At 42.3% G+C, this 27,788-nt stretch overlaps 1 protein-coding gene across 1 annotated transcript in view; it reads left to right on the top strand.

The window, feature by feature from the left end:
- The window catches only part of ANO3 (anoctamin 3), a 620,027-nt gene that overhangs the window by 223,816 nt on the left and 368,423 nt on the right, over window positions 1-27,788 (top strand). Inside the window, exons 3-4 of the mRNA XM_073604550.1 lie at window positions 9,834-9,958; window positions 16,227-16,292. Of these exons, the coding sequence (XP_073460651.1) occupies window positions 9,834-9,958; window positions 16,227-16,292 (191 nt within the window). The remainder of the gene's footprint in view (window positions 1-9,833; window positions 9,959-16,226; window positions 16,293-27,788) is intronic.

Here is a 27,788-nt window from a genome sequence, read left to right as displayed (position 1 = left end):
TGAATAGACAAGCTGCGTGCTTATCTCTTTCCTGACACACATTTAACCTCATGTTATCTCATGTGTCAGCAAAAATTCACAGAAGTGACTCATGCTGATAACAGAGGAACAAAGCACAAGAGAGAAGCGACACTTAGAGCTTTGTAGAAAGTCAAGAATCCAATACAGATATATGTGCTTAGTTAAAATTTCATGACTGGAGTTTACAATCACTTTCAGGTAAATATGTTAGTGTAAATGATCTGGTTCCTGGGCAGGCGGCTTCTACACCCCGCAAATGTAAATTGAATATTTAAACTGACCTCCAAAATAACAGGGGTATGTACACTAACCATCAATATAATTTAGATATTTACACTGATTAGCAATGTAACAGAGGTATTTATGGCTCCCTCCTTCTGCTAATCTCTGCATCTCTTCACCCCTCTCAGCTCACCTTTTGCATCCTTACTAGCCTCTTCACCCCAAACCCCCCTATGCTCACATCTGTACTTCAATCCCCCCATTCTGCTTTCTTCTACATGCCCCTCTATGCTCACCTTTGTATCCCAACTCCTCTGCTTACCTCTGCACACCCATCTTTGCTCACCTTTGCACCCCAACCTCCCTGCTCACCTTTGCACCCCAAATGGTAACCCACCTTTCTGCTTACCTCCCATTACTTATCTTTGTACCTCAACGCCTCCTGCTCTCCTTTGCAAGCAAACAGTAACCCCCTTTCCCTCTGCCAAAATGCTGTAGCACCCTTTTATATGCAGTAATGTGGCATGCTCAGTGGCTGTACACACTACTCACTGTAATAGGGTAGGACATGGCTTTGCAGAGACAGACTCTCTGATTCATGCTGTGATCTTAGGACACAGCCTTCAAGGGACAGGTGAATAAAAAATAAGACTGTCCTAGCAAATCTGGGACAGTTGGCAAGTATATATTACGGGATTTTTGGTTTGCATATATTGCGATACAAGCTCAGAAAGGCCAATTACTTCAATGTGATCCCTTTCTGCTGGCAAAATTACATCTTTGCCTGCTTTGTTAGTAAACAAAGTGAAAAGGGATTCCATTCATCTATACCAGACACTTATCCTAGATGAGAGTCTGGTATAGATGTTAATAGTAGACCCCACATAAAAATAAAAAAAACAGTGTGGGGTCCCCACTAAGAATACATACTAGATCTTTGTTGACAGTCTAGTATAGATGTCGAGGGGAACCCCACGCACAAATTCTCTACCAAAACCAAAGGGGAACCCCATTCACAAATCAAGAAAAAAAAGCATGGGGTCCCCCTAAAAATCCAAGCTGGACTTATCTGAGAATACAGCCTGGTTGGCCAGGACAAGAATGGGGGGGGGGGCAAGCATGCAACCCTTACCTTCCTGAAGCATACCAGCTTACATGCTCTCAACATTCCGCTGACTAGTATTGATAAAGCAGAGGTCTGTGGGCATGTTTTATAAATGTCTTCCAGTATTTTGCTACAGTAAACTTACAGTTGAACTCCAGAACAAAATTTTCTCACTTTAGTTTTTGATATAAGTGAAGGGTTTCTGGCCAGTACTTTACCTTCAAAGAAGGGCACACAGACAGCATGCTGAATTATTTATTGTAGCTGTGTGCCCCTTTTGAAAAGATATCCTCATCTCATGTTGTATTTATTGCCACAGGAAGTCAGTTTGAATCATCCCTAATCAGGAATCTCCCCCTTTCTACTCTATCCAAAACTTATTCATAGGAATGCCTACAGCATACTAAAATACTGAATGGTCAGAAACTATCTTGGCAACTGTAGAAGTGTACTGTATGTAGAACATACTCTGTATACAATACATGAAGTACTATCTTGAACTATTGTATATAATAAAATCACTACTGTAGACGAAGAAACTGCTTTGCTGTATAACCAAAGGGGTTAATAGTTACACTTTGACACCTATAAGGTGCCTTTCACACAGACGGCTATTCTGCCGCAGTTAAAAGCATGTTTTTTTTCCTGTGGAGTTCAAGACTCCAGGCACTGCGATCAGCTGCATTTGCACAGTGCGATTAGCTGCGGTCGCGTTTGGCTGTGGTTTGCCATGGCAACCCGACAGGGTGCCGACTCGCACTGTTTGGTATGAATCTTGAGGGGGAACTCCACGCCAAATTTTAAATAAAAAAATGGCGTGGGTTCCCCCCCAGGGGCATACCAGGCCCTTCGGTCTGGTATGGATTTTAAGAGGAACCCCTACGCCGAAAAAACGGCGTGGGGTCCCCCCCAAAATCCATACCAGACCCTTATCCGAGCACGCAGCCCAGTCGGTCAGGAAAGGGGGTGGGGACGGGCGAGTGCCCCCCCCTCCTGAGCCGTACCAGGCCGCATGCCCTCAACATGGGGGGTGGGTGCTTTGGGGGAGGGAGCGCCCTGCAGCCCCCCCCACCCCAAAGCACCTTGTCCCCATGTTGATGAGGACAAGGGCCTCTTCCCAACAACCCTGGCCGTTGGTTGTCGGGGTCTGCGGGCGGGGGGCTTATCGGAATCCGGGAGCCCCCTTTAATAAGGGGGCCCCCAGATCCTGGCCCCCACCCTATGTGAATGAGTATGGGGTACATGGTACCCCTACCCATTCACCTAGGGAAAAAGTGTCAATTAAAAAAAACACTACACAGATTTTTAAAATAATTTATTAGACAGCTCCGGGGGTCTTCTTCCGGCTTCGGGGGTCCTCTTCCGACTTCGGGGGTCTTCTTCCGACTTCGGGGGTCTTCTTCCGGCTTCAGGGATCTTCTTCCGACTTTGGGGGTCTCTCCGGTTCTTCTGCCGGGCTCCTCCGCTATCTTCTGCTCTTTTGCCACTCTTTTGCTATAGCGGAGGAGCCCGGTCTGCTGCCTTCTGCCTTCTGCCTTCTTCCCTCTTCTCTTCTTCTGATGTTGACACGACACTCTCTCTGGCTGGAATGCACTCTGGGCGCTCCGCTCTGACTTATATAGGCGGTGACCCCGCCCAATTATGTCGTCACAGTCCCTGGGCATGCTGGGACTGGGACGTTTTAGGGGGCGTGGTCATCACCCGATGACCACGCCCCCTAAAACGTCACTGTCCCAGCATGCCCAGGGACTGTGACGGCATAAGGGGGCGGGGTCATCGCCTATATAAGTCAGAGCGGAGCGCCCAGAGTGCATTCCAGCCGGAGAGAGCGTTGTGTCAACATCAGAAGAAGAGAAGGGGGAAGAAGGCAGCAGACCGGGCTCCTCCGCTATAGCAAAAGAGCGGCAAAAGAGCAGAAGATAGCGGAGGAGCCCGGCAGAAGACCCGGAGAGCGCGGAGAAGAACCGGAGAGACCCCTGAAGTCGGAAGAAGACCCCCGAAGTCGGGAGAGGACCCCTGAAGCCGGAAGAAGACCCCCGGAGCTGTCTAATAAATTACTTTAAAAATCTGTGTAGTGTTTTTTTATTGACACTTTTTCCCTAGGTGAATGGGTAGGGGTACCATGTACCCCATACTCATTCGCATAGGGTGGGGGGCCAGGATCTGGGGGCCCTTATTAAAGGGGGCTCCCGGATTCCGATAAGCCCCCCCGCCTGCAGACCCCGACAACCAACGGCCAGGGTTGTCGGGAAGAGGCCCTTGTCCTCATCAACATGGGGACAAGGTGCTTTGGGGTGGGGGGGCCGCAGGGCGCCCCCTCCCCCAAAGCACTCACCCCCCATGTTAAGGGCATGCGGCCTGGTACGGCTCAGGAGGGGGGGGGCGCTCGCCCTTCCCACCCCCTTTCCTGACCGACCGGGCTGCGTGCTCGGATAAGGGTCTGGTATGGATTTTGGGGGGACCCCACGCCGTTTTTTCGGCGTAGGGGTTCCTCTTAAAATCCATACCAGACCGAAGAGCCTTGTATGCCCCTGGGGGGGAACCCACGCCATTTTTTTATTTAAAATTTGGCATGGAGTTCCCCCTCAAGTTTCATACCAAACAGTGCTGGGCATTGGCGCAGATCCCCGTGCTTGTCGCTCATTGGGAAAGGAAAAATAATTTTTCCTTTCCCGATGAGCAGCTCGGCGCTGTTATCCGCAGCTGACACAGTGCACTGCGATTACCTGCGGTTATGTGTGGATAGCTGCGCTAAATCGCTCCTGGACGCAGTCAATTCTATTTTTTCTATCCGCACAGAACCGCATGTATCTAATTCGCAGCTAAACGCAGTGTGTGAATGGGGCCATAGGAAAGCATTGTGTGCTTTTAGCTGCGGTAGAAAATTAGAAAATCCGCAGCTAAAAGCACCATTCTATCCGTCCGGGCGAAAGGGGCCTAAATTTTAAAAGCGAATTTAAACCCATATCGATATACAAAAATGCATTGCAACCCCTTTCAATCACCAGGTCACCCCTATACTGTAGTTTAAAGCATGCATTTCCCCACACTATGAGAAAGTTTTCCCCAAAGTTTAGTGAGTAAGGTGAAGCTCTGCCAGCTTTCATCTTTCAATCATCTGCAAGCAAAAATGCAGTTTTGTTATTTTCCTTTCAAGTAATTGGATATTCTTTGCAGAGAAACTCTAATTAAAATTCTCTTGCAAAGTGAACAACCTATTTGCCTTTAGTAGATCAACCTCTGTGACTTCCAGTCAAAGAGTAAGGGAACCAATGGGGATTACATATTTACGTGGTCAACAGTTGCACATGGTGTAATTGTATTAATAGGTAAATGATAAACAGGAGATTGACATTATATATGACCATTAATCACATAAAAAGGGTACACCAGTGGCTTCCTTGCTTTCTCACTGAAGACTATTAGGGCATGGGAAAGAAATGGTAGAGAAGAGGGGGTCTGGAGGTCAGAGAGTGATGAAGCGGGGGCCTGTGTGAAGGAGTAAAATGGTAGGTCCCTTCTTACCAGTTCACTTCAATGAATTGATGCAACCAGTGGATTGAGAAATTGTTGATGCATGCCCATGTGCCAAACTGATAGGGGTCAAATGGAGGTTTGGTTGGAGGAAGCTTATCTCTACTTTCAAGCAATGATGCTTTTATATAACCACAGCAAGCAGATTTGAACAGTATAATAATGATAATAATAAATAGTAATAAGAAAAGAGTTTAAATCCAAACACAATACTGAAAAAAGTCAAATTTCCTCGGGACAATTATTTATTTAATTATGTTTTTTTTTTTTACCCTTTCACATTACCACTTTTATTTACACCTGTCTGCTATTTTTAGCGTATTTGTTGTCTTGGAGCAGAAATAGGTTTTCCAGGAGAGAGGTGTATGTCCATGGGAGTGAAGGTGTTAATGAGCAATTTCATCTTTGATTGTACACTAGGGACTGTAACCAAGAAGCAGAAGGTATATTTCCAGCTGCATCATCTGCTGGTTAGTCAGGATTCCCTGGCTGTTGTGCATAGGGGCTGTGGCTTGCCACAATGTCTGTCACATGGTATGGATATTAATGGAATATGATCCCTGGGGTATGCATGTACCTGTATGAGGAACATTCATTACAAAAGGGAGATCTATAAACCACAAACAAAACACACATGAAGGTCAAAGAAAACAACCCTATAGACTTAAACCTCATCATCTGTTGTTGTTTATAGACAATTAAGCTGATGAGTAATGCATAAAATGCATTGGCAAGTGGCTCCAATAAGCAGTAATCCTGGGCTGGAAAGAATTAATCTCTTTGCACTTACTCTCCAAGGGGTGATTTACAGCTCTTAGCTTGTTTATGTGCAAGAGAAAGGGTGTTTGAAGTCTGAGCTCTTATCTAAAAATCAACTGCACTGATATGATATCTAAAGCTGTTTTTATTGTGTAGTACATATGGCAGCACTATCCTGAGCAACCTGTAAGGCCGGCTGTAGATGACTTGTATTTTGGCTGATTCCTGCTGAATTGGCTGAAATTTGGCAAGGGGTGGCCCTGCAAGGACCACCCAGATTGAAAAAAGTCAATTTAAAAATTGACTGAGATGGGTACAAAATTATCAGCTGAACGGTGACTGCAACCTCAGATGCATTCATTGTTTGGCAGTACTATTGCATTCAGTAGCCGGAATACAATATCCAGTAGTGGAGATTCTTCTATCCAAACTGTGGATAGGGGAAGTAAGTTGCGCATTGCTAAAGCTTGTCATATGCCAGAAGGTTTTCATTTGAGCAGTCTATAGTACCAATAGGGACTTGTTAATTTTTTGGACTTGAATCTTGAAAACATTTTGTCCAGTTGCCATGCCAGTGTTTCAAATTCAGTGTTTGATTTCAGTATGCACATGTACAGAGCTCAATTTTCAAGTCCTGAGCTACTAGTCAGGCCTAAAGAGTTACTCGACCACCAGTTGCCCCACTTAACCCCCACCCTGCCCCTCCCCTAATTCCACCCCTAAAAATGCACTAGTAAATTATCTCATTAAATTACACTAATGTTTTATGCAGAACTAAGTTACAAAAATAAATATTAACAACAACAACTTTAACAATAATTACATAAAGTATATTTCATTGATCTTACTGTGATAAATAAAATAAGGATAAAATATGATACAGAATCACAGTACACATCATTACTGCATTGTTAAGTAAATATGCGCTACGTCCAGAGTGCAGGATTGAGAGGTGCACTACATACAGAGTGCAGGGTTGAGAGGTGCGCTACATACCAAGTGCAGGGTTAGGAGGTGCACTACGTACCGAGTGCAGGGTTGAGAGGTGCGCTCTGTATTGAAGCCAGGGTTGAGGGGTGTGTTACATACCGAGTGCAGGGCTGAGGGACGTGCTGTGTACTCCCAAGTTCTCCCCCCGGTACAGATCTAACCCCCTTTCCCCAATTCTATTACAGAGCTTTCTTCCCCACACATCCTCTGAAAGAGCGAGGCTGTTGCAAAATAGTTTCTACAACTTACCCGCCCCTGCCAGCAGCATGCATGGATAAAAAGGAGCTTCTGCCATGGAGCTGGCAGGATCCTCTCCTCCTCCCGCTACCCCTCCTTGCAAGGCACCTTTATTTTGCCGTGCAGTGTCCACCGGGCCAGAGGCTCGCTCCCCCTCTCCGCCCAAGCTGAGCGGACCGGCCTGGACCCACCCCTCCACACAAGCCACCCGCTTCCCCATCCGAGCAGAGCAGACACACTCGAGCCGAGGCAGTCCACCTCCCTGCCCGATCTGAGTGGACCCGTCCCCCGCCTGAGCGGAAACACTCGCCAAATGCGAGCAGGTGGGTTGAAATTGTGAGGGCTGCTCTATAAAACTGTAAGGTTTTATTGCCATGTTCTTGGTCCGAGAGGGTGATCATCTGTTAAGATGTCAAGTCTACAGTCAAAAGTAAAACAGACATGATATTACCTAAAAATATGTCGATACATCAGGTTAATAGATACCAAGCAAACATAACTTTCCACCGGCAAGTTAAACAGAAGAATTCTACATTACAGTCTGTCTCAGGATGACTCCAAGTACTAGCTGACAAATGAATTACGTTCCAATAGCTGAGATGACTTAAATACAAAGCCAAGTTGTGCTCATTTACATGTTGTTCATTTTCTTTTCACATACCTATCAACAGAGTAAGAAAAGCATGTGGTAGCCATTGCTCCGGAACGCTCACCCTCAGCTTATTTCCACTCGCCAAATGCAGGCAGGCGAGAGGAAATTTTGAGGGCTGCACATGTGCATTACAATAAATACAAACTTCCCCACTGTGCCGGAAAGTACACCGAGCAAAGTTTGCGCAGCCCAGTGTACATTGCGGAAGAAACTTTGCGTGTCTTTTCTGCAAGAAATAGCCTGTCTGCTTGCTGTAATTAAAATTGTGACTTTAGTTTCGTTTTACTATTAGAAAGTCAAACATACGACTCAAAGACCAAAATTCTACTGGTGTATGGTGAGCGTTAGTTTTAGCAATGTTTTTTTCAAATGAGGGTTTAGTCCTTGGCTTTTCTATTAAAACTAATGGACTGAGGCTCGACATCTTTCATGTGTTAGCGGAGAGAGTGTGATTCTTTCCTTGAGAACATTTATAATTAAACCTGTGAGAATAGAAATAAAGGAGATGCTCTCTGGTTCTGGTAAGGCAGCTCTCAAAACAGGCCTCCATCAATGGGTACCTTGAAGTAACTCAAAGTTAGGATATATAGAAAAGAAGCACCAAACCATAAGGTAAAAGAGTCCAAGATGCTTTAAATTATTCATAAATCGATCACATAAAACCTTTTGCTAGTTTTGTTTATGTTTTTTTATTATGGGGGTACAACTTGGATAGGGATTATGAATATGGGATGCCCATAGGATTCATCATTGCCATCATATTTATAATTTTAAGCACAACAGCACAATGTTAGAGCCAGAAGATTAGATGTGCATTGACATTGACTGTAAAACTCCTCCTGCATCTCCATGCAGACTGTCACTCCTCCTGCACAAACTTGGTTCCTTCTACTCCAACTGGTTTCCTCCTGCGCAAACTTGTAGTTACTGGACTAAAGTACAGTATGTCACATCTTCTTCTATTGGGTAATAGGGACTTACTCTGAATAAACACCTCTACCGACTCTTGTTGCTTGCTGCTACTAGGCCTGAGGCCTGCAGAGCCTCTCCTTGTAGGCCTAGTAGTTTTGAAAGCATGACTTAGACGGTGGACTACTGTTCCCAGCCAGCCCAAACTTGCAAATCCTGTGCCCTCAGGCCACATAGATTTGACACAACTCCCAACAGTCTCTTCTCTGATCCAGGACTGATCCAGGACTCCCTATCATCCACCGTGTGTATGATGAAGACTCTGCTAATGACCGTGTAAAAGCAGAGTTCCCTCACAGACTTCCTAGCACCTCCAGCCCCCACTGTGGTAACACTCACCGACCTTCCACAGCCCTAATTCCTTGATGAGGAACTTGACCGGACCATGCGTTCCGACAGCCTCACCTGCCCTTCTGCTCACAAAGACATTGCCAATGACTGTGTAGAGGCAAATTTCCCCCACAGCTGTCCCAGGGACTCCTCCTGCAATCGGTACACCCCCCTCCCCCCCGATGGGGATGTCCTCCTGCTGCTGCCTAGCATTCCATTCCTCACTTCACCCAGCCGACTTCTCTCCCCAGTGGCATATCACCTCAGCTTATATAGGATCCTATAGGGCTCCTTATATAGGAGCCCCGCCCCCCTGCCAATACCGATTGGGGATTGGTCAGGGCTCCCACATGAGCTGCCTGCCAGTCCAGCTCTAGGCCCAGCCCCTCTTCCAGAATCTTCTCTCTGAAAGCAGGGGAGGCATCCCAGACCTAGAGCACAGGTGGTCACACCCACTGCTACTCTGACCACTCCCAGCCCCCAGATCAAAACAGACAGGCCTAGCTTGCAGCATAGGCCTGCCTAAATTTGCCTGTGCTGAACAAACCCTAGTAAAATAACCCTTATTAGCACCTACCTATTGGTAGAGGGTGCTACACAAGCTTTGTTGATTGATGAGCTCTGTCTCTGATTCAGCAGAGGGCTTTCAGACCACTTCAGACAGGCTGCTGCTTACAGAAAGAGAGTAGTGGTCCTTTTCTGCAGCAAGCTGGTGAGGGATAGGTGTGTTTCTACTACGGCTGTGGCTGCTTTAAGAAAAAAAAATCAAACTTTTGGAAAAGTCACTTATTGTTTTCATGCACACTAAATGTATTGGGTTTTAAAACAAAGAAAAACAACTAGAAGACACGTTTCATATATGTTGTTGAAAATGAATGAAAAAAAATCGATTGCATTGCAACTGTTTTAGGGTGTGGTAGTGTAGGTGACAAGTTCTCTTCAAGACAGTATATTAGACATTGCATCCAGCATATCTGTTCACAGCAATCTTATATAACTTTGTTCTCTATTTAGATTCCACAAAAGATACTTACACAGATGAGTCAGAACATGGAACCTACGACTGCCGCACCGATCAATCCCTGCTCATTCAGCACAAACTTACCAGGCAAAAACAAGGCTCTCGCAAATCTCAAAAGGTAATCTGCATTTCTTGTCCCCAGTCGATATTTGTGTGAGAGTATTATATTCTGTACACACACTGGTTATACACAAACAACAATCAATTACGGGACACCTCACTTCAACAGAGTCTAATAAGCCCTGGGCAACTCACTTAATAGGAAGAACTTTATTTAAGCGCAGTTGGAAAGCAAAATACATTACATTAAGTTATTCTTCTGACTCTCCAAAGTTAATAGATTGCTGAATTCTTCCTTTAAGGCCTGCAGACTGGTAATTTATATCTGACTTAAAAGCAGTCATGTTTGTATTTTCTAGGATGTTTAAAAACCAAGTCACAAAAATGCTCTCCTGAGAGGTGTTTGAGGGTTTTTCTTTTAACTATGGCCCTGTGAGGTAAAAAAAGTTACATAGTTACTTACAGTTAAGTCCATGTATATTTGAACACAGGCACAATTTTTGTTTTTTCAGGTATTTAGCAAAACATATTCAATCTTTAGTTATATAATGGATATGAAAGTGCTCATTCTTAGGTTTAATTTGAGGGTATGTACATCCAAATTGGAGGAAGGGTTTCGGAATTATAGCTCTTAAGAATAGCCATCCCCCTTTTTCAAGAAACCAAAAATAATTGGACACTTGAATCAAATGCTGTTTCATGGCCAGATGTGGGCTACTCCTTCATTATTTCTTCATCAATTAAGCAGGTAAAAGTATTTGCATTTGGAATCTATTGCTGTGTACCTACATCATGCGTTCAAAGGAGCTGTCCATGCAAGTAAAACAGGCCATTGTAAGGCTTTAAAAACAAAACAAATCCATCAGAGAGATAGCAGCAACATTAGGAGTGGCCAAATCAACAGTTTGTTACATTCTGAGGGAAGAAGAACGCACTGGTGAGCTCAGCAACATAAAAAGGCGTCCAAGGAAGACAACAGTGGTGGATGATCGCAGCCTCTCTATGTTAAAGAAAAACCCATTCACAACATCCAGACAAGTGAAGGACAGTGTACAAGGATAGTCTACAATCAAAAGAAGACTTCACGAGAGCAAATACAGTGGGGTCACCACAAGGTGCAAACCATTCATAAGTCTAAAGAATAGAAAAGCCAGATTAGACTTTGCCAAAAAACATCTAAAAGAGCCAGACCAGGTCTGGAAAAGCATTTACAAAACGGCACATATGTTGACTCCAATGTAGCTTAAAGTGATTGTAAAGCTTGGCATTTTTTAAAATTAAAATAACAAACATGTTATACTTACCTGATTTTGCACAGAGCATCCCAGATCCTCTGGGGTCCCCCGCTGATGCTCTGGGTTCCCCCCCTTGCTAAGTGCCTCCATAGCAACCCACTTGCTATGGAGGCACTTGTGCGTGCTCGCTCCCAAGCCCTCCTCTGTGTGTTCGTAAGGCACACAGAACAGGGCTGGGCCCCGCTTCTCATCACTGGCTCTGATTGACAGCAGTGGGAGCCAATGGCTTCTGCTGCTGTATCTGAGCCAATAAGGAGTGAGAGAGAGCCTGCCCATAAAGCCATGCAGATGGTTTTATACCTAAAAACTAAAAAACTATTCTGCCCTTACAACAGCTTTCAGTGCAGTACAATAAAAAACATAATTTTTTCCAGTCTATTGATATATAAGAAGACAAAGATTTCCCTAAAGCCGACCATAGATGGATTGAATCTAAGCCGGTTCCTGCAGAATTTGATTCATCTGTGTGCAGTCTGGTTGTACTGAAGTTGATCAATCGTTATCCTTCAGTATACTAACCTGTCATATTTTTTGCATTTGATCACTGCTGTTGGATATAGCCGCCTGTAATGACCCTTGGGTTCTACCAACAGGGAAGGCTCTCCCCGTGCGCTCCACCAGCAGAACACAGTGAGACTGCAGGAGGGATTCCTCCATTAAAACTGACTGTGTTAACAGGGGAATCAAGCAATTTTTCTTCCTTCCATCCATGGCGGAAGGAAAGAAATTGCATAATCTATGGGCTGCTTGAGCCTGACTCTGAAGAAACAGAAGAAGGTGGATGGAGGAATCCTCTCTGCTGTGTCATTGTGTTCTGACAGTGGGACTCTTCCTCCACCAATAGGCTGCAGCCAGCTGGCCAACAAAAGTTTTCAAACAGTCCTGTTTGACAGAAGTCGATCATTATACCTTGTACATACGATGGGATCATAGGATGAATGATGGTCCGTTTTTTTTGCATGATAGTCTCATATCGAAAATGAAGAGGTTATTCAACTTACGAAAATTCTCGTAGGACAGAATACAACTTCGGAAGTGATGTAATGTGTTGAATTGTGTTGTAATGTATTCTTTCTTTTTTTTCTTTTCCGAATATGCGTAGACCTGCCCTTATGATTTTTTTCAGGCTGTACCCTCAGTTTTTGTTGTCGGAATCGGCTGTCGAAAAGCACTATAATAACGATCAGATAATCTGCCGATCATGTGTGTTGTACAAAATTGTATTGCCAATTTTCTCATCGTGTGTACGGGCCTGTAGATTGACTTCTGTTAAGTTGGACTAATCAATCGATCGATTTCTGTCAAGCAGCCACACACAAATCAGAATTCAGCCTGTTCCTATTGAACCAGCAGAATTTTGATCAGTGTATGGCAACCCTCCAATTTGCAGCATCATAAAGTGTCATAAATGGCAACTGCAATATTTATGTCTTATTAAGTTCTCTTAAAATACAAGTTTCATCACATTACTGGGGTAATAAAACACGGTAGGCCATATTGCTTTAAGACTAGTCAGATGCAAGACTGGGCTAAAGTTTTAGGGTATACATACTTTTCTATTCTAAAGAAGACCTAGACTGGGGAAGTTGTGCCTAAAAAGGCAGGAAAATGATGAAGGACTAGTCAGTAGTATTGACTGTGAAGTCCCTGCAGCTGACATTTCCCATTACTAACTTGCATCACCACCATGTCTCCGTGAGCAGGCACTCCCCTTTATAGAGGAGCAGGGCTTTGCTTCCTTATACCAGAGCTGCCCCTATAACTGTCAGCTTTTCTTCTAAAATATCACATCTTCAAGTGTTTAGTTCAGGTCTACTTTGAGGCACATGGATAATGAAGAGCCACAATAGCTTTGTTTAGCAGAGTGCAAGGTGTGTAATTGCCCTAATTGGTTGCTGCTGCTGATCAAGGAACATTTCCATATCCCACAGACAAAAGTCCCTGGTTAAAGTGGTTGTAAACCGGAAGAAAAAACAAAACAAAATGGGCAATTGGCAATGGGACACAGATGGTAAAAAAAAATCTGACAACCTTCCCTTACTCATCCAAAATGAAAAAAAATACGTTTAGCCTGTAGTTATACTTTTAAGTGTAAGTTCACCTTTACAGAAAATATGTAAGGTGGACTTACAATGGAGGCATTGCACCTGGACCTGCTTACCTGGAGTCCAGCGATCTCCCGTTCTGACAGATCGTATCGTCGCTTTACCAGTCCGGCAATTTGAAATCCCCGCAGGTTTCTCTCCTCTTCGCCTGCAGTGACAGCACGGGCTACGCGGTTCTGATTGGTCAGCGCTGCCCATGTGACGGCGCCGACCAATTAGAATGCTCCAATATGTACCTCCTGATGAGGTACATTTAGGAGATTGAGCTGCAGGGGATTTCCAAGCCCCAGACCGGTGAAGCAGCGACCCGATGTGTCAGTGCTGGTGATCGCCGTACTCCAGGTTAGCGGGAGGGGGGGGATGAGGAGAGGGTCCTGTGTAAGGTCATCTTATAGATTTTCCTGTAAAGGTGAACTTACCCTTTAAGGATTTAGAAGCTGGTCTTCCTCATTGTAGTTAATGAGAGGAAGCTCAGCAAATCATAAGTCTTTATATTAGCACAGACTCACAATGAAAATTAAAATGTTCTCAAATGCTTGCAGTCAGCCACGAGGCCTTCTCAAAAACATTTAAAAGTTAAGAAATATCATTTTTGTTTAGGTATGCTGTGTGAATGGGAACACATATCAAGCATAAAGTGCAGTCTTTTCAAATTTGACTGCAAAAGTGGAAACACACTTTAAAGGAAGTCTGTAGTGAGAGAATATGGAGGCTGCCTTTACTGCCCCCCTTATGAAAATTCTAGTTGCTTGGTCGTTATGCTGATCCAGCTTTGGTTTTTCGCTGACCTGGAAAAACTATGTAGATCAGGAAAAAGGGAAAAACAGAGGGGGGGGGGGAGCATTATTGCTGTGCCAACATAACTCAATCAAAAAATTATTAAAATAGTAGATAGTAAATTTTAATACAAAATCTCAAATACATATAATGCACATATAAATTGCTAATCAAAATTAAACATTAAAAGGGGAGCACATAAGATTTCCTAATGGCCATGTTGGTAAGGGCCTGTGTATAATTGCGGGTCAGGTCATCTCTACATTTTTCACCCAGAGGAATAGGACGTGACCAGTATAGGGAAATAGCTCTATAATGAAAAAAATATAACATAACATAAGTACAAAATACAGTATACAAATGTAACACAATAGATACATGATGCGTGAAATTGAGAGTTAAAATAGCAAGGCATGACAAAACCACCCCTCTCACAACACAGGTGGGAAGAAACACCCCAATGCCCCAAAAGATCCCATACCTACCCCAATTTGCCCAGCTGGCAATGTTGGCAGGGGATCCGCCAGAAGGGCGGCAACCTACCATCTAAGTCACAGCCAGTGAGGAGGGAGCTGGGGGCAGGACAGAGCCACGCTCTGTGTGTTCCATAGACACACGGTGGCGGCTCAGAGGGGAAGTATGCACGAGTGCCCCCAGAGCAAGCAGCTCGCTCTGGGGGCATTTGGCAAAGGGGGAGGGGCCAGAAACACCATTGAAGGACCCGTGGAGAGGAGGATCGGGGCTGCTCTGTGCAAAACCACTGCACAGAGCAAGTAAGTATGATGTGTTTATTATTTTAACCACTTAAGGACTGGAAGATTTTCCCCCTTAATGACCAGGCCATTTTTTTGTGATATGGTCCATTCGTGCGACGTTGTACCCAAACAAAATTGATGTCCTTTTTTTTCCCACAAATAGAGCTTTCTTTGGTAGTATTTAATTACCTCTGCGGTTTTTCTTTTTTGCGCTATAAACAAAAAAAGATTGAAATTTTGAAAAAAAACACAATATTTTTTACTTTTTGGTATAATAAATATCCAAAAAAAATAAAAATAAAACAACCAATTTCTTCATCATATATTAGGCTAATATGTATTCTTCTACATATTTTTGAAAAAAGTTATAGCGTCTACAAAATAGGGAATAGATTTATGGCATTTTTTAATTTTTTTTATTTTTTTACTAGAAATGGCGGCGATCAGTGATTTTTAGCGGGACTGTGACATTTCAGCGGACAGATCAGACACTTTTGTCACTTTTGTGGGACCAGGGACATTTATACAGCGATCAGTGTTATAAAAATGCACTGATTACTGTATAAATGACACCGGCAGGGAAAGGGATAACACTAGTTGTGATCAGGGGGTTAAATGTGTTCCCCGGTAGGTGTTTCCAACTGCGGGGGCAGGGGGCTGACTGGGAGTAGAGGGATCGCTGTTCCTAATCTAGGGACAGTCACTAGTGTCTGATTTGTCCGCCGCAAGATCGCAGTCCCGCTATTAGTCGCTGATCGCCGCTATTACTAGTAAAAAAATAAATACATAAATAAAAATCCCATAAATATATCCCATAGTTTTTGGACGCTATAACTTTTGTGCAAAACAATCAATATACGATTATTGTGATTTTACCAAAAATATGCAGCAGAATACATTTTGGCCTAAATTAATCAAGAAATTTGATCTTTTACATTTTTTTTATTGGATGTTTTTTAGCAGAAAGTAAAAAATATATATATTTTTTTTTTTTTCAAAATGGGCAGTCTTTTTCTGTTTATAGTGCAAAAATTAAAAACCGCAGAGGTGATCAAATACCACCAAAAGAAAGCTCTATTTGTGGGGAAAAAAGGACATCAATTTTATTTGGGTACAGTGTCGCATAACCACGTAATTGTCAGTTGAATTAAGCAGTGCCGAATCGCAAGTTCAAGTGGATATTATGTTTTGAAGTCTTCAGCAGAAGGAACATGACTCCCTTGCTTGGCTTCATTCTTTGTCCAGGGGCTTGGCTGGATAATATGAAGATCCCTCATCTCAACCTGTCAGTTTACACCCAAAACCAAAAGTTTGAACTTTAGTGGCATGATTTTTTATTTTACAAAACACAAGGCCTTTCAGTATGTACTAACCCTATCCACAATCTTTTACAGTGCAAAGAAGATTTATTGAGCAGAGAAAAACACATTTTCGACCATTTCCCATCACATACAGAGCCGGTATGGATATGTTTTAATAATACATATCAAATAGCTGTTTATTGGTTATGTGGATAAAGTAAAGGCTTGTACTGATTCATTTAGTGGTCTATTGTATTGTATGTGTTTTTTATTTTTTTGCACAAAAAAAATCCTTTAGCTGTCAGCAGTAAATTGAACACACTAACTTTGAAGAGTTTTAAGGAATATTTCCTTAAAAGGATTGAGTATTTATTCGTGTGAAATTACATTCATCCATTAGCCGTTAAAAATTGCATTTTGCAGTGACCGGCTCTGAAATTTCGGCATCTGAAGTGCGTAAGTGGAGTGGAAAAGTCCATTGCTGTGTCAAAAGCACAAGTGCCTTTGACCTCAATCCAATCTAAAACATCCGTTTGGTTAGTGCCGGGATTTGCTGATCTAGCAATCATGCTGTATACCACTGGAAACACTTAGCAGGTAGGGGGATAGAGGGTTTTTAAAGATTAATCTTGCAATATAACTGGATAAAGGTGTACAGCAGGAGATGCCTGGTCCAGTGGTCAGAAAGAAATAGCAAATACTAAATTGAAAATGATAGAAAAAAACTCACTAAAACTGCAATTAATGATTTGGAAAAAATATGATGTGTTCAAGGTCTTTCGGGGAACAGATGAAACTCATAGATCACTATTAAGTCTTAAGTAAGGTGCTATAGATCTGTGACATATTTATGGCAAATCCTAAACAGAGAACTCTAATGGTCCTCGGTAGGCTTTAAAGTAATAGAACTGAAAACATTATCTGTGCTCAGATCCAAATAGCTCACATAATACAATGCTAGATGCTAGAGGTATGTGACTACATAGTAAAGATCAACCTCAGACAATTGGCTAAATACATATAAATAAAGTGTTTTACCTGCCAAAGGATTTGTATTTCTGCTTATCCAGTCTTGAGATTGACACAGCACTGTCTGTCACTCATCTCTGCCTTTTCTGGCAAGACAGGAGACCTACATTTTCACTGCTGCAGTTAAGTAACATTTACAGTTCTTGTTCTTCTTCCATCCAGTGAGTAGATAGCAAAAAAGCGAAGCAGCATACTAATAAACCCTTCTTTCATGAGCACTGCTGCACAACCGATTGGCTCCTTGTACTGAATCTCGTTCTCCTAGTCTGAGCTCTGCTGTACAGGGACTGTAAAGCCTCGTACATACGATCGGACTTTCCGACAGGAAATGTTCGATGACATGCTGTTGGCGGTACATCCGACCGTGTGTATGCTCCATCGGACAATTGTTGATGGACTTTCCGGGTTGACGAGCCAAATGTTGGCTAGCAAGTTTTAACGTTTTCCGCGACAAATGTGTGTTGTCGGATTTTCCGATCGTGTGTACACAAGTCCGTCGGACAAAAGTCCAAAGTACAAACAGGCATGTTCGGAAGCAAGGAAGAGCCAGAAGCGGTCGGTTTTGTAAATTAGCGTTTGTAATGGAGAATTGACATTCGTGACGTGGCAAATTATGAAATCTCGAAATGCGGCGCACAATTCTCTTCTTTTTTTATTGGGATAATAATAAAGTTGCTTTGCTGGTGATAAAGATGGAGTTATTGCAAACTAATTTTCAAAGGCTTTTTTTTTTCTAGTGATATCAAGAATAATATTATTATGTTTATTTTTTTATTTTTATTTGGGCAAATTACCACAACACCATTATCCCGTAGTTTTTAAGATCAAAGATACAAGTATGTTGGTGTCCCTTGTCAATTTTACATTGTATTTTTTTAAATGTAATTGCCTACTCCCAAACTGTCATTTGAAGTAAAACACATAGCCAAGTATTATTATCCACATTTTTTTTTATTGTGCATTAAAAAAATAAAAAAAATAAAATTAGACATGCTATCTGCCAATAGAACTTAACCAAAAAGTGCTTTCTATGCATCCAAAATATAGAAAATATACCAAATCAAATCATTATTCAATCAAAAAAAATATAACGTCAAAGCAATAACTCCAAGGCCAACAATAAATAACATGTTATCTTCTTCGATTCCGCAACATGTCTGGTTGACGAACAGCCGTTCAGAAACTAACTGAAAAGTGCGAAATGAAAAGCGCAAATCAACACTTACCAAACTTCTACTAACACAAAATTAGCAGAAGGAGCTCAAAGGGTGGCACTAAAGAGCTGAAAAAGAACGTAGTACCTCACTACGTTCGTAATTGTTGGCCAACAATTGTGTGCCGTGTGTATGCAAGACAAGTTTGGGCCAACGCCCTTCGGACAAAATTTCACGGTTTTGTTGGCAAACAGTCCGATCGTGTGTACGAGGCTTTAGAGGCTGATACCAGGTCAGATTCAAGTACTTACAGTGATTGCCTTTAAAAATACATTTAAGGGTTGATAAGAAACAAAAGGCCGCATGCTAGTAGTATCACCTATTTCATCAAGCTTTATTGTTTAAACAGTACATCTTGCTCATTTCTACCCGAAGGACCACCCCTCTAACACACTAAGCCCAGAAGGGTGAAATACATTAAAGAGGTGGCCCTTGAGGTGAAGGTGTGACAGATGTACTGCGATAAAGCTTGCTAAAGAAAGTGGTACAACCAACATGGGTCCCTTTGTCTCCTATATAGAGCTTATATGGAGCGGGAAGGGGCTCAGTGGACCAGCCACCATTAGGAGGGAAAATGGCTAATTTTTTCCAATTTGGACATTTTCACTTAGGGGTGTACTCACTTTTGTTGCCAGCGGTTTAGACATTAATGGCTGTGCGTTGAGTTATTTTGAGGGGACAGCAAATTTACACTGTTATACAAGCTGTAGACTCACTACTTTACATTGTAGCAAATTGTCATTTCTTCAGTGTTGTTACATGAAAAGATAGAATAAAATATCTACAAAAATGTGAGGGGTGTACTCACTTTTGTGAGATACTGTATAATACTAATATAAAGTAAACTTACACACGTGAAGGAGTGCTTCAGAACCAGATCTGATACTGTTCAATATAACTGAAACATTGTCTGCGCTCAGATCCATTTAGCAAAGTAGAGCAGAGAGAGGCGATCACTTTGACACATTTGGCCAATTTAAACATGTATTGCAAAATATGTCAAATAGGAATTTTTGTTTTATGCAAAATTTTCACGAATATGTCAGTTTAAAACAGTGCACAGAAGGTTAATTCAAAATCTTAGGCTTTAACCATTGAACAAGCACGAATTGCTTGTGTGAAATGCGTCAACAGTGTGATGTCTGTCTGGCAATGCGACAATAAAGAAATCTGAACAGCATTTGTCTCGTTGTGGTGTGTGGCCATTCTTCTTTTCGTATATTTGCTGCAGACGGTGGTGAGCCGGGGCGAGCACCTGCAAGGTTTTGCTGATTAATCGATTGCTTGAGCGGTGTGCACACTTTTATTGGAATTTAAGCACTTCCTGCCTGGCCTATTGTAATAATACAACTGGTCAGGTGCTGTTTTATCCCAGGTGGACGTCAAATGTTGTTGTCCCACTCGCACGCCTCATACATACCCTATTAGGAGCACAGCAGCGCAATCGGTGGCCCGCAGTGTCTGCTGTGTGCGGCCCTGGTACCATGTGATCACAGCGATCATATATCAGTTGTACACAATGACTCTGTCATTCATAACCAGTGTGGACTATTGTGATCTCTGTGATTGATCACAGTGATCACATTGTATATGGCCAATTACAGCCAATCTATGTCATGTGATTGCTGTGGCCAATCACAGCTTTCACAATAGTACACAATGGCACATGAAAGGATGCAATTCACAAAGTAAAAATGATTGTTTATACACAGATCATCACTGTAATAAGCAACCATAATTAAAGTGTGGTTTTCTCAAACTTGACTGCAAAAGTGGAACACACACTTTAAAGGAAATTTGTAGTGAGATAATATAGAGGCTGCCATTACTGACCTCTCCTTATTAAAATTCTGGTTGCTTGCTATCATGCTGATCCAATGGCTTTGGTACTTCACTGACCTGTATGTCACTGACCTGGAACAGCGCTGTAGATCAGGAGTTGTAACATCTTCTTGCTTTGGTCAGTACCTTAAAGTATTTATACCAAAGACAGCCAGGCAACTAGGGCTCTTAACTGGAGGTCATCGATGGCAGATGCTGTTTTTCTCAAACTACAGGTTTCCTGAACCCCTTCGCGCCTAAGGGTAAAACAAATATTAATGCCTAAGCACAATTTTGCAACTTTGACATGCGTTAGTAAAAACCGTACACCTTTGTGCATCATCTTTGTGCATCCAAGTGAACTATACCTTTTTTTTTCAGGACAAATTGGGCTTTCATTTGGTAGTAAATGGTAATGGATATCTCCTGATTTTTATTAACTATCAAAGGAAAACTGGCCCACAATAGTAAAAAAATAAAATAATTTGTTTAAATGTATCTGTATATTTCTTGTTACTAGCATAATCTACCACCTAAAAAACAAACAAAATAAATCCTTCTGCTCCCAACAATCGCAGTGATACCACATTTGTGTATTGTGTATGTTATTTGTTGTTTGTACTCATAGTACAACGCAGAAACAATAGTGTTATTTTTGCTTTTTTATTCTCTCTGCAAGGAGAGAGAAAGATACAATGTATCTCTCCTTTCCATTCATAGAGAGAGAGACACAGGGGCGGGCTTTACAGTGACTAATCACCGTGATAGCCAATCAGAGGCTATCACAGTGATCAGTTGACCCAGAAGCAGGATTTCCGGGTCCCGAATGTTAGTACGGGGCCCAGGGCTGTCGGTGAGACCCCGGTCTCTGTGCTGGGAGTGCGCTGTGTGGCGTGCTCCCAGCACAAAGACAGGTATGCAGATATGTGGCCTCACTGAAAAAAGCCCAATCCAGTGAGGCCGTATATCTGCGTACTGTCAGTATCAAGGGGGTAGGGCAAGCCATAGGTTTCTTTTTTGCAAAACTCGCCATTCCTCTTACTAAATACCTTGGGGTGTCTCCTTTCCAATAGGGTTATTTATGGGTTTTTGTACTCTCCTGGCTTGTTTGGGCTTCAATAAATGAAATAGTCCATCAGTACATCAGGTATGATCAATTTCTAAATATACTGTATATACCATAGTTTGTAGACTCTATAACTTTCACATAGACTAAAAAATTTACACACTGACTTGGGTTGTTTTAATGGAAGAAATGTAGCAGAATACATTTTGGCCTAAATTTATGAAGAAAGGTGATTAATTAGCAACATTTTATAAAAGAAACTAAGAAAAATTAGGTTTTTTTTTTTCAAACTTTTCTTTTTTTTTGTTTATATAGCAAAAAAAAAACCCAATGGTGATTAAATACCACCAAAACAAAGCCCTATCTGTCTAAAAAAATTATAAAAATTCCATTCGGATACAGCTTTGCATGACTGAGAGATTGCCATTCAAAGTCTGACAGTGCCGAAAGCTGAAAAATGGCCTGGGCAGGAAGAGGGTGAAGGTGTCTGGTATTGAAGTGGTTAAAGTGAACCTAACCGGGCCAAACATGTTATAAAGTAACAACAGTGCTGGTGTGTGGGCACCACAATTACCTGTGTTAGAATAGTTCCCTATCCAACTGTAGCGCTCACATCTGCAAGGGTCGCTGACTTTCCGCAGGTTTCCTTTCACACATTAGTGCAACAGCAGCCAGGCACACAGCAACAGTCACTTATCTGGCTCAATAAACAGTGTAGGGGTTGTCTTTTTTGTATATATTGCTGAACAAGCTTGGATTGGGAATAGGGAGTTGCGGGATACTCCATTTGCTCTGAACAGTAATGAGAGGACACTCTTCACCTTTTCGCCACTCCTTAGGACAATCCCTTTAGTAAAGGCTCAGAAAATGGACAGCACTGAGACACTGATAGAAATATCCCAGACCAGGCAAGTATTAGTACTGATACATAAGGGGTGGTAGCAGCAACAGTCACCAGGATCCTGCATGCAGGTCTGTACTCACAATGTCCCTGGATACTTGGATGCCTCCTTCCAATATCAGACAGACATTTCTCCTGTGAATTCTCCAGACCAGATCCTCACTGAACCCCCTTCCAGGGACTTTCAGCAAACAGGCCCTAAAGGCGTTAGCATAGCCAGAACCTCAATGAGCATCGGTAGAATTTCAGCTGGGCTGCCTAGCCTGGGAACTTCAGACTGGGAACTTCTCCTCCAGGACAAGAACAGGGCAGCTCCGGACTCCAGACTATTTATGCACTTTCCCAGTGCATAAATGCCTGCCCCAGGGATTGGCTGAGACAACATAAATATTCAGGGTGTTGTTTTGCCTTGAGGCTACTTTTACACTGGGGCGGGGAGGCATTGGCGGTAAAGCGTTGCTAAATCTACCGCTATTATACTGTTATAGAGGGCGCTTTTTGGATGCTAGCGCTTTTAAGCCCCACTAGCAGCCGAATAAAGGGTTAAAAACGTCCGCAAAATGCCACTGCTGAACCGCTTTGTAGGCACTTCAGCAGCGCTGCCCATTGATTTTAATGGCAGGGGTGGTGGAGGAGCGGTTTATACACCGCTCCCCCACCACCCCAAAGATGCTGCCTACAAGACCTTTTTTTTTCTGTCCTGCAAGTGCACCGCACCAGTGTGAAAGCACTCTGGGTTTCACACTGGGGTGGCTTGAGAGGCGCTTTTCAGATGCTAATTTTAGCGCATAAACGTGTGAAAGGGGTCTTACAGCCTACTACATTCTAGAATCCTCCAGAAGGCAGGGGGAAACAATCAAACCTGCAACCAGTGGAGCCCAGAACAGCCTAAAACGATCAAATCACAAGCTGCTCCACTGATTACAGAGGAGCCGAAAACTATATTTACCTAGCCAGCCTGACAACCTGTTTGAGAGGGTGCTACACAATTGTTACTCAAGTGGAAGGGCAATCACTCTACTGGAACAAATTCTTCTATCCCTCTTTCCTCTTCAGTTGTCCCTCATTTTGGTCTGATGTTTGGGCTTGTGCAATAAGTACTATTTACCTAGCAAGAGTGTAATACTACACTAAACCTTTCATCCAACATCTAAATCATTTTAAAGCCAGTATAAAGACTGAAAGTGGTGAAAAGGAACTTGTGAGTTTACTCCAAAATGTTTTTTGTATAAAAATTTTTTACAGCCCATGTAATTGGGGGCATGGCAGGAGTGTGTCATTTGCTTACATATTTTGTGCTGAAAGGTGCCCCTTTTTCCTATTCCAGAAAATTTGGAGGTGTAGTGTTAGTCCTTATAATAGATTTATTTGTCTTTGCTGAGGCCTGGGCTGTATATGGGAACCTGACTTCTGCCGAATTCAAAATTAAAGTGTATTTGTAACAAATGTGTTTTTTTACGTTTTGGATAGAGTCAAGAAGGGTTATAACCCTGTCAAGTTTTAGTGTGCTCTCTGTGCCCTGTTTGGGAGATTTCCCTTCACTTTTGTCATAGAGACACAGTAGAAAGCTAGAGGAAATCTCTCCAACGTATCTAATATCTACACTTTCACATTTGTCACAGAAACAGCTGTCCCCATTGGATTGGCTCCTGTTCAGATGACAACTGTAAAATGTTATATTCCTATTACTTTCTCTCCAGGTTACAGTGGTCACTGGGACAAACAGAATCTCCCCAATGAGGTCACAGACAAGGATAAGCATATGATAGAGATTTTAACCCTTCTCTATCCTCTCCAAAAGTCCAGGTTCTTAGCTTGACTTCATTGTGTAAGAAAGGAAGGATCCTGTAAGCCTATGCGGCTAACAGGATCCTTCCTTTCTCACACATTGAAGTCCAAAGCCAGGACAAGCTTTATCCTTTGTTTGCCCTTCCAGCAGTTGGTTCATAGAGGAGGACCTGTCAGAGCTTGAGCATCATCCACAATTTTGGTATTGGTTGACAGCTTAGCTTAACTTTGCAGTTTTAATTGTTAAATGGTAGAAACTCTTCTCCCCTCTGGAGTTCTGCCATTTGTCAGTTGAATAATAAAGAAAAGAGTTTATCTCTACGGGGCTGGGCAAAATCTAACTTTGACTAAGCACACTTTTCCAGGATCCAAGGGAGACACGTGGTGGAGTAATTTGAGGACTAACATGGCAAGCAGCCTGCACATCAGCATTCTTATTAGACATTTATTTATATGATTAGGGCTGAAGTTGAAGGTAATGCAGTAAATCACAATGGAGAGTGACACTGACCATTTTTTAACAGCATAGATAAGCTAACTGTACTGAACATATTTGGAATCCATCCAGCTAATATTTGAGTAATTAGCCCACGATGTCACCCAGATGGCCTAATTAGCACAGCTGCAAATTGGGAATTGAAAGCGTTTTTTTTTTTTTTTTTTTTTTTTTAAATGCTCACATATCTAATTAACAGCAATTTTGGCCTTACATATGGAGATTTTCTGGCGGTTTAAGTCGTTTTCAACTATCTTTTAATCTCAAAGGAGATGTATTTTGTTATACGACAGGGGTGGTTGTGGATTTCCTTAATACATGTGATGTTTTTTGTTTTTGTAATCGGGGGGGGGCAGAGCTGTGTGTGTGTGCTTACAGATGTTTGTGTGTGGGGGCCTGACATATATACAGATGAGGGGGCAGCTGAGTGCATACAGGTATGATCAGTAAAGGGGGGTGCCAGATATAGGAAAAATCATATCATCTGTCCTGTCCTGTATACAGCTATATACACCCATCTTCCTTCCTGTATTCCTCCATCACCCCCGACTGAAGATATACATCATTTGTCCTGTATATATAGCTGTATACAGGACAGATGAGGTATATCTGCAGTCAGTTATGATGGAGGAAGGTCTCGATATACAGGTATATATCCACCTTCCATCCTGTATATAGAGACCTTCCTCCATCATCACTGACTCTATATACACCTACCTTCCTTCCTGTATATACTAATACGATCCACCCCCTATATATACACATACTGTACACCTTTCTTACTGTGCAGGCTATATTTTATGGGCACAATGAGGCTGTAATTGATGGGCACATGCCTGCGCTTTATGTGATAATGACTAAGCCCCTCCCCTTTATTACATTGTCGAAAAAGGGGTGGAGCATGGGTGACCTAAAATAAGGCCCCCCCCCAAGAAAGTTCTGCGGATGCCCAAGGGCACACAGGCACATACCACTAGTCAGAGGCGGCTCTATAATTAGGCAAATTAGGCGGTCGCCTAAGGCCTCGCACTCACAGGGGCCTCGCAGCCTCCTAATTTGCCTGTTCTCAATCACTGAAGTTGACGCCGGCAGCTCCGCCTACCCCCACTGGGACTCTGTGGCTTAGGAGCTGATGGACAAATCAGATACTGCCTGCAGCCTGAGGAATAGCGGCCTCATCACGGAGCGTCCCAGTCCGTGGGGCCTCATGTGTAAGTTTTGCCTAAGGCCTCACAAAGCCTAGAGCCTCCTCTGCCACTAGTAATGCACTCCCTAATTTAAACTAAGTGTTGCTGTTCAGTTACACTAACTGCATTTTAAAACAAAATTCCAGGAATTCAGCTCCTTTTGGAAAAGAAATGCACACCATATGTTAAGTCCAAGAAGGTTCATGACACCTTCTTGGCTTATCTCTTTTACATCTGACAAGTTTATGCTGAGGATATACTCCAAGAGAAGCACACAGCAGTTTTGCCCTCCCCTCTGCAGCCCATTTACAGAAGCCTTTGTATTTTGTGAAATAATGTTTGAAGCCATTTACTGTTTACTGTCTTACTACCTCTGCTGGAAGTTTATTCCAAGTATCAACTACCCTTTCAGTAAAATAATACTTTCTAAGATTAGTTTTGAACGTTCTTCCAGTTAGTTTGAGGTCATGTCTCTGTGTTCTTAATCTTGGTTTCATATTAAAAAAAAACTGCCCTCCTGAACACTATTTACCCCCTTGATGTATTTAAAGGTTTCAATCATGTCTTCCTTTTCCATTCTTTCCTCCAGACACACATATTAAGTTCCTGAAGTCTCTTCTGATATGTTTTATCCCCCAGACCTTTCACCATTATTGTTACCCGACTCTGGACTCGTTCTATTTTATCTTTGTGTAAGTGAGGTCTCCAGAACTGGACACAGTATTCTAAATGACTTCTCAATAAAGATCTTTATAGTTGAATCAGAACCTCCTTCCTCTTGCTGGTGATCCCTCTAGTGATGCATCCTAGAATTCTATTTGCTTTTCCCACTGCCTGGTCACACTGTTTGCAATGGAACTGGAAAGCGTGGCAGTTTATCAAGTGACCAAGGTAGGACGTATAGATTGTGAAGAGGAGGGGTCTGGGGGCAGAACCTTGAGGGACCCCTACAGAAAGAGGAAGTGCAGAGGAGGGGACAGAGTTATAGTTAACACTGAAGGAGCACTGTGATAGGTAGGAGGAGAACCAGGAAAATCTTGAAGGCCAAGAGGGTGCAGTTTTTTGAGGAAAAGGGGCTGGTCAACAGTATCAAAGGACACAGGGAGGTTTAGTATTAGTATTAAGTAGTAGTATGAGCATGGAGTAGTGGTCCTTGGTTTTAGCAGTTAGTAAATCATCACAAAGATTGCACATACTATATCTATGGAAGAGTGGAGAGGTGTCACCCTAGGACAGGGCTATGCCTCCCCTTCTTCTGTTTTCTATAACATAGGGCAAACACATCTGTAGTCCACAGAGATAGCTGGAAACAATGCTAACTAATAGGAATGCAGCACAGGCAGAGAGCACAGAAAGTTATCAGCTTAAACAATTTATCAGAGAATCAACAAGTTTGGCATTTATTCAACAGATGTAACAAAATGCGGTACATTAGTATTTACTAAGCCAAAAAGGAGAAAATAAAAGAAGTGCATTGTTCATGTTTACATACACTTTAACCTCTAAACTACCGTAGCCACATATGACTTAAAACGCCTTTTAAATATAAAGCTACCTTTTATGTTTTAATGTTTCAGCAAGGCGATAATAAATTTATAACATGACAGAGAAAGCTCAAGTGCCTGGTCTTCCATGATAGTAATAGCTGATAGTTTTCGGTGTCCATTAGAAAGGTATGCTGGATAAATACGTGTTTCCCCCAGGAATCAGAGAGAGTCTTTGCGAATCCCTTTGCAGTCAATTGTCTGAATCTACCATCAGGTTAATGTTGCAGCAGTATTATTGGCAGTGGCTAAAAAGCAGTGGCTCGGTATTTAGTTCAGAGGTGATTACTGGGCTTGGAACCTGTACAGATATCACTTTTTTTTTGGATGGGAACATGGAGTCGGTGGATATGAAAGATCTGGTAGGAAAAAAGTTTTTTTTAAACATGCTTGTTTTTCTTGCTATGTATCTTGCTTGCTTTGCTATTGGCTTTTAGACACTTATTCTACATCAGTTTGCTTCTTAATTAGCATTATGTACACTTATCCAATTTAAGAGGTTCTTTGGCTTATTCATTTAATTGCAAAGTTATAGGCTTAACTTTTTCTTTAATTTTAAATTTTCATATCTCTAATTATAATTTTAAAAAGATAAATGTAGAGGTTGTT

Source organism: Aquarana catesbeiana, linkage group LG11 (genome assembly GCF_042186555.1).
Source record: "Aquarana catesbeiana isolate 2022-GZ linkage group LG11, ASM4218655v1, whole genome shotgun sequence".
NCBI classification, from domain to species: domain Eukaryota; kingdom Metazoa; phylum Chordata; class Amphibia; order Anura; family Ranidae; genus Aquarana; species Aquarana catesbeiana.
Note: the sequence above shows the minus strand (reverse complement) of the source record. Positions and strands in the feature narration are given on the sequence as shown.